Source organism: Trachypithecus francoisi, unplaced genomic scaffold (assembly GCF_009764315.1).
Source record: "Trachypithecus francoisi isolate TF-2019V2 unplaced genomic scaffold, Tfra_2.0 Lachesis_group5, whole genome shotgun sequence".
Taxonomy (NCBI): Eukaryota; Metazoa; Chordata; class Mammalia; order Primates; family Cercopithecidae; genus Trachypithecus; species Trachypithecus francoisi.
Genome location: NW_022681470.1, coordinates 141270036 through 141276986, shown reverse-complemented (window position 1 = coordinate 141276986; position 6951 = coordinate 141270036). Strand labels below are relative to the sequence as shown.

The window sequence follows — 6951 nt, the reverse complement described above, 5'->3', positions numbered from 1 at the left end:
CATGTTGGCCGGGCTGGTGTCGAACTCCCGACCTCAGGTGATCCGCCGCCTGGGTCTCCCAATCCCAAAGTGCTGGGATAACAGCCGTGAGCCACCGCGCCTGGCTCCATTATTAGTGAATTTTAAGTTTTCCATTTCTTCTGGCCGAACTGTTTGCAATTATAATGCGAATTACGGATAATACTCTGATATTATTCCATGCCGTTCCGTTGTTGCCTACAAAGTTCGCGCTGGAAAACCGCGCAATTGCGTTACAAAAATAAAATAAATCACACAAAAAGACACAATGTTTTAACAAAGTTTACGAATCATGTGCCGGACTGCGGGTTGGACAAGCTTGATCTAAAATTTCCAGGAATCCCTAGACAGGATCATTGCTTCCCCTCTGCTCCAGCTCTGGTTGTGACTAGGTCTAGGTGTGTGTGTGGGGTGGCGTGGGGAGATGCTTCCTCTATCGGACTCCGAGGACGCGCGCCCGGTACAGCCAGTCGGTGCCTAACGCGAGTGTATCTCGAGAGTGAAGGGATCAACAGCTGCCGGTCTGCGCCTGCGCGCGGCGGGGGCGTGGCCCGGGGCGGGTGGGCCCAAGGAGGCAGCCGGCAGCGGCGCGCGCAAGTGCTACTGGTCGCGTCGGGTCACGTGGGCGCGCAGGCGCAGCGCGGTGCACCCCGTTCGCTCACACAAAGCCCAGACGCGGAGAAAATGGCGGCAGGGGTCGAAGCGGCGGCCGAGGTGGCGGCGACGGAGATCAAAATGGAGGAAGAGAGCGGCGCGTCCGGCGTGCCGAGCGGCAACGGGGCTCCGGGCCCTAAGGGGTAAGTATCCTATGGTCCCTTGCCCGGGGTAAGGGTTCCTCTCCGCGGCCGGCGGCTCCGTTAGGTCTGTTGGCGGCCTAGCCCCGGCGCGGCCTCGGTCCCGGCTGTTCCCATACCGCCTGCCTAGGGTGGCGGCGTCTGTGGCCGTGAGCGGGGAGCCTGGGGAGCCTCCAGAATCGTCTCCTACCCCAGACCTCGAGCCTCGGGTCCCTCAGTCCCTCCAGGCCGGGACCAACCCCGTCGCCGAGGCCTCAGGCCCAGCTGCTGCGCATGGTGGTTGATGGCGCGGGCCCGGACCGGAGAGCCTCCGAGGCCGGCCCGACCGCTCCCCGGGAGGGTAACCTCGGAGGCTGGGTTTCACCCCCCAACCCCCTCTCCTCCCTGGGTCTGTTTTCCGATCCGTAACGTGGGGGGAAGAGAGGGGGTGCGCGCCCGGGGTCTCGCGCGCAGTCACCCCGAGTCAACGGTAACCGAGCGGGGGAGGCGTCAGGAAGGGCCGCGAGGCCGGGTCCGGGGCTCTCTTCCTGCCCCGCCCCTCAGTCCCCGCGCGCCGACCCCGCTCCGCGGGAAGTGCCTTCCTCGGCACAGCCCCTCGCCCCACGCTCTGGCCCTGGCTCAAGTCCCTCGTTGCTTCCCGCTCTTCCCCGGGTGCACCGCAGGTATTAGTGGAGAGATGGGATCTGCTGCTCAACCTTCACCCTCAGAAGGAGACACGAAGTCGAGGAAGGAATCCCCTTTTTCCCGTGTTTCTGGGGAAGCTGTTCTGTCATGAGGCGGGTTCATTTACTTCCAGGCTCCATCAGCTTTTCGAGTCCTGCTCGGGGCTCTTTCACTTCTTGGCTTTTAAAAGTTTCTTTAAAGAGGGGGAAGCATCGACTTGTGCTCCGGTGAAACTCATTCATTCTGATTACAGACATTTGAGAGAGAGGTTTTGGCTCCAAGATCAGCGGTCGGGAAGGGAGGAGAAGCCTGGGTACACATTGAATTTCCCAGACATTTATTTCATTGTGGTAAAATAGACATGACGTAGAGTTTGCCATTTTAACCATTTTTAAGCTTACAATTCAGGGATACTGAGTGCACTGACTCAGTATGCTGTAACCGTTACTACTTGATGTCAAGAACTTTTTCATCATCGGAAACAGTGTAGCCATTAAATACTAACTCCCTCCGTTTTTCCTTTCTGTGATTTTACTCTCCTCATATTGTAATGTGTGAAACTTAGTTTATGGAGATTAAAAGTGAATGTGGTTCGCCGGGCGCGGTGGCTCAAGCCTGTATGTAATCCCAGCACTTTGGGAGGCCGAGACGAGCGGATCACGAGGTCAGGAGATCGAGACCATCCTGGCTAACACGTGAAACCCTGTCTCTACTAAAAACAAAAAACTAGCCGGGCGAGGTGGCGGGCGCCTGTAGTCCCAGCTACTCGGGAGGCTGAGGGAGGAGAATGGCGTAAACCCGGGAGGCGGAGCTGGCAGTGAGCTGAGATCACTCCAGCCTGGGCGACAGAGCAAGACTCCGTCTCAAAAAAAAAAAAGAAAAAAGTGAATGTGGTTGAGCACTTACATATATAATTTTTTTCTTTGAGAAAGGGTCTCCCTCTGTTGCCCAAGCTGGGATGCACTGGCACGATCACAGGTCACTGCAGCCTTGAACTCCTGGGCTCAAGCGATCTTTCCATCTCAGCCTCCCGAGTAGCTGGGATCACAGGCGCAGCACCACTATGCCGGGCTAATTTTTTTATTTTTTGAAGAGTCGGGGTCTCCGGGTGTTGCTCAGGCTGGTCTGAAACTCCTGGGCTCAAGCCATCCTCCTGCTTAGGCCTTCCAAAGTGCTGAAATTACAGGCGTGAGCTACTGTGCCCTGCGTAGTTGAGCGTTTACGTTAAGTGCGTTCCCTAAGTGCTAGCTATATTGTTAGATAATAAATCTGGAGAAAATTCTAGATTCTTTCCCTCTTTAGGTAGGAAGAAATAAAATACCATGGTTACTGGCTCTTAGAAATGAAGAGAAAAGCTTCCTCTATTCTCAGCATTTTACTATTTAAAACTCTGGGAAGGAATGTGTTAATTTTGACTTTTTTAGCATCTATCTACGGAAGCTGGTGGGGTTTCTGAGGGTGGTATTTGGAGGGCTTTAAGATAAATTTACCGTATGCAGGAAGGAGTGCTGGTAGAACCTTGCTAGGTGAGAGGGTAAATTAATAGATTATAGCATCTGGGGTGCATTTCTCAAATTTTCCATTTTCCCCTGTCCATTTTCAAATAGTCATTTTGTGACTGAGTCATTTTACAAATACATGTGGACTGTTGGAACCAGCAAGTTGTAGAATAAAATAGCCCTTGTGAGAAAGAGCCTCATAGTCTCTGAAAGTGTAGTACTGGCTTCATAGAGGATAGTTTAGGAAACTGGCAACACTTGGATATTTTTGATAGAGCCTGTGGAAAACCTTTTGTTTTTCATTGCAAGTCTTAACAAGGAAAGCTCTTTAGAAGCCTGTACTTCCGCACTCCATGCAGAATGGAGAGGCCATTAACATATTTGTAGTAAGGTAATTATGCTGTGATAGAAGTTAGTGGAGTTGCTTGGTAGAAAGAATGGAGGAGGTGACCCCCGCCACCTGCTGGCGGCAGGGACCTGTTCCTCCATGACAGAAAGACGTGTGAAAGTGGTGTAGAAGATGGTTGGGGAGAGGCAGAGAAGAGAGTATCCAAAGAGCAGAGATTTGAGTATATGCTTTATTAAGAACTGAAGTTGTGCTGCGTGTAGTGGATCACACCTGTAATCCCAGCACTTTGGGAGGCTGAGGTGAGAGGACTATTTGAGCTCAGTAGTTCAAGACCAGCCTGGGCAACAGGGCGAAACCCTGTCTCTACCAAAAAAAACAACAAAACAAAACACTGAAGTTGCTATAGCATTTTAGGGTTGGAGCACTGGTGGCCAGCTAATGGGCAGTTAATTTAGATTTTTATCTTGAAAGCCCTTGAGAGACAGGAGGAAAATAGAAACTTGATTCTTTGGACTTCAGTTTCTACCAGGAGTGGAGTATGCAGTAGACCAAAAACGCAGTGAGCTAGCAAGCTCCATCTGGGAACCCAGGTTGGAAATCTTGTTTTGCAGTTCCTTCTCTCCTGGGTGTGAGAAGAGGATTTGCTTAATTTTGATGAGAAATCTGTTCCATTTAAAGTCAGTCAAGATTCAGAGTTAGGGTATAGTAAGGAAAAAAAAAAGTTCATTTTAGGGGAATGTATAGGTTTTTAAAAAACATTTAAACGTCCTTGAGTCATTTTTATTTTTATTATTTTATTTTATTTTATTATTATTATTTTTTGAGACGGAGTCTTGCTCTGTCGCCCAGGCTGGAGTGCAGTGGCGCGATCGCAGTTCACTGCAAGCTCCGCCTCCTGGATTCACACCATTCTCCTGCCTCAGCCTCCCGAGTAGCTGGGACTACAGGCGCCCGCCACCACACCCGGCTAATTTTTTTGTATTTTTTTAGTAGACACAGGATTCCACCCTGTTAGCCAGGATGGTCTTGATCTCCTAACTTCGTGATCCGCCCTCCTTGGCCTCCCAAAGTTCTGGGATTACAGGCGTGAGCCACCATGCCCAGCCCCTAGTCCTGAGTAGTTTTGTGGGTGAATCAGACACAGATGGATTGGTTATTTTTAAAAATAAAAATATGTATTTAGGGTAGATTCCCGAGGAGGTAGTGTTAGGGTTGACTCTGTTTTTACAATCAAGAAAGCTTTTTTTTTTTTTTTTGAGATGGGAGTCTCGCTCTGTCGCCCAGGCTGGAGTGCAGTGGCTGGATTTCGGCTCACTGCAAGCTCCGCCTCCCGGGTTTACGCCATTCTCCCGCTTCAGCCTCCCGATTAGCTGGGACTAGAGGCGCCTGCCACCTCGCCCGGCTAGTTTTTTGTATTATTTTAGTAGAGACGAGGTTTCACCTTGTTAGCCAGGACGGTCTTGATCTCCTGACCTCATGATCCGCCCATCTCGGCCTCCCAAAGTGCTGGGATTACAGGCTTGAGCCACCGCGCCCGGCCAAGAAAACTTTCATTTTAAACAGTTAAACCCAGGTTCAGGAACTTGATCTAAAGACTCCAGGGGAGGCCATCCTGACTCCCAGGCAGCTTGCTGCTTTCATAATACTACCTTGGTAACCACTCAGTAAACAGTCATTTGAATTGTTTTATTTAAATCGGATTCTCTATACAATGCATTTGAGTGTTTGCTGTACTTTAAAAAGTGATTGTTTATTCCATGAAAAGGACTTTGGAGGCATGTCAGATTGTGAGCTCAAGATTAGAAGACAGGGTTTTGGATTATTTGAATGCATGCTGCCAGGTCTTTGCTTTCACTCTGCTCTGTTTTTTTTTTTTTTTTTTTTTTTTCTGGTTAGGGAAAGAGATACTAGCCTGCGAAGATTAGCTTGCTTGTTTTTTTGGGAAGGGTGGTTCTCCAGTGGGCTTCCCCATTACCATATTTTGCAGTCATAGGGTTAAAAGCTAAGTTGTCCCTTTGGTAGTCTATGATGATTGTAATGCCTAGGTTTTCTCAGCTTTGGCTGTGGTTGGCTTGTTTTAAAACCTGAACAGTAGAAGTCTAGGAGTAAATCAGTCTGCCTCTCTACCCTTCTCGATAAAATTATTGGTAGCAAAATACATCATTGCCTCAGTTACTGTGTGCCAAGAGTCTCTTTTAAAGCTATAAGCGGGTAGGTGGTAACCTCCATAGGACCAAGGCCTAGTGACGACTTGGTGACCCTAGCTCTTAGCTACATGCAGTACTGCTTCCCTAGATAAGCTGCTTTTTGTTATGCCATTCTTTGTTGATTGTCACAGTGTCCCTCTGAGCTACCATGCATACAGGTTGTGCTGGTTTTTGCTGGTAAAGCACTAGAGACGGAAAGAGCTTGAGTCAGGTGGGTAGCTCAGTGGTGGCCTTGGAGCTGGGATGGTGCTGTGAATAGTGCTCTCCACACCTTACATGCATTAGAGCAGCACAGGACTTAAGGGATTTCTGTGATGAGTCACTTTATGTAAGGGATGGTTCTCACGCGGGCAGAGGGGTCCTTGTCCCTCAGGAGATGTGATCACAATTTCAGGGTATTGGGATTGCCGTTTCAAACTGCACCCGTCCCTTGATTTAGAAACTTCAAAAGTAGTGAGTGTTATGCATGGGAACGGCATGGAGATGTTAAGAGAGTGTAGGCAGTCACTATTTGGTAGTCTTTTGCAGGTTAGAGGCACAATCTTTTTATTAGTTTTTTTCTTTTTTTTGAGATGGAGTTTCACTCTTGTCCCTCAGGCTGGAATGCAGCGTACTGATCACTGATTCACTCCTAGCCTTCTGCTCTTCAGGCTTTAAAACAAGCCAGCCAGAGCCAGTGTACTCCAGCTCCTGGGCTCAAGCGATCCTTCCACCTCAGCCTTCTGAGTAAATAGGACCAAAGGCAGATGGTACCATGCCTAGCTAATATTTTGTAGAGATGGGGTTATACCATGTTGCCTAGGCTGTTCTTGAACTCCTGAGCTCAAGCGATCCACTCACCTTGGCCTCCCAAAGTGCTGGGATTACAGGCATTAACTATATTTTTAATTTATTTTTTATTTTTATTTTTTGAGATGGAGTTTTGTTCTTGTTGCCCAGGCTGGAGTGCAGTGGCGCGATCTTGGCTCACTGCAACCTCCGCCTCCCGTTCAAGTGATTCTCCTGCCTCAGCCTCCCAAGTAGCGAGTAGCTGGGATTACAGGCGCCTGCCACCATGCCCGGCTAATTTTTGTTTTTGTTTTGTTTTTGAGATGGAGTTTCACTCTTGTCGCCTAGGCTGGAGTCCAGTGGCATAATCTCAGCTCATTGCAACCTCCACCTCCTGGATTCAAGAGATTCTCCTGCCTCAGCCTCTTGAGTAGCTGGGATTACAGGTGCCTGCCACCACGCCCAGCTAATTTTTGTATTTTTAGTAGAGACAGGGTTTGATCATGTTGGCCAGGCTGGTCTCAAACTCCTGACCTAAGATAATCCATCTGCCTCAGCCTCCCAAAGTCCTAGGATTACAGACGTCAGCCACCATGCCTGGCCTGATTTTTGTATTTTTAGTAGAGACAGATTTCCACCATGTTGGCCAGGCT

At 49.3% G+C, this 6951-nt stretch overlaps 1 protein-coding gene across 10 annotated transcripts in view; it reads left to right on the top strand.

Annotated features, from left to right (window-relative positions):
* Positions 1-287: 287 nt before the first annotated feature.
* Positions 288-6951, top strand: part of HNRNPM (heterogeneous nuclear ribonucleoprotein M) — a 44817-nt gene continuing 38153 nt past the window's right edge. For 7 of the 10 annotated variants that reach the window (XM_033199288.1, XM_033199287.1, XM_033199286.1 and 4 more), the window contains exon 1: positions 288-815. In XM_033199288.1, coding sequence (XP_033055179.1) covers positions 703-815 — 113 coding nt within the window. In that variant the 5' untranslated portion in view covers positions 288-702. The remainder of the gene's footprint in view (positions 816-6951) is intronic. The other 3 variants (XM_033199293.1, XM_033199292.1, XM_033199291.1) reach the window with 1 other exon arrangement.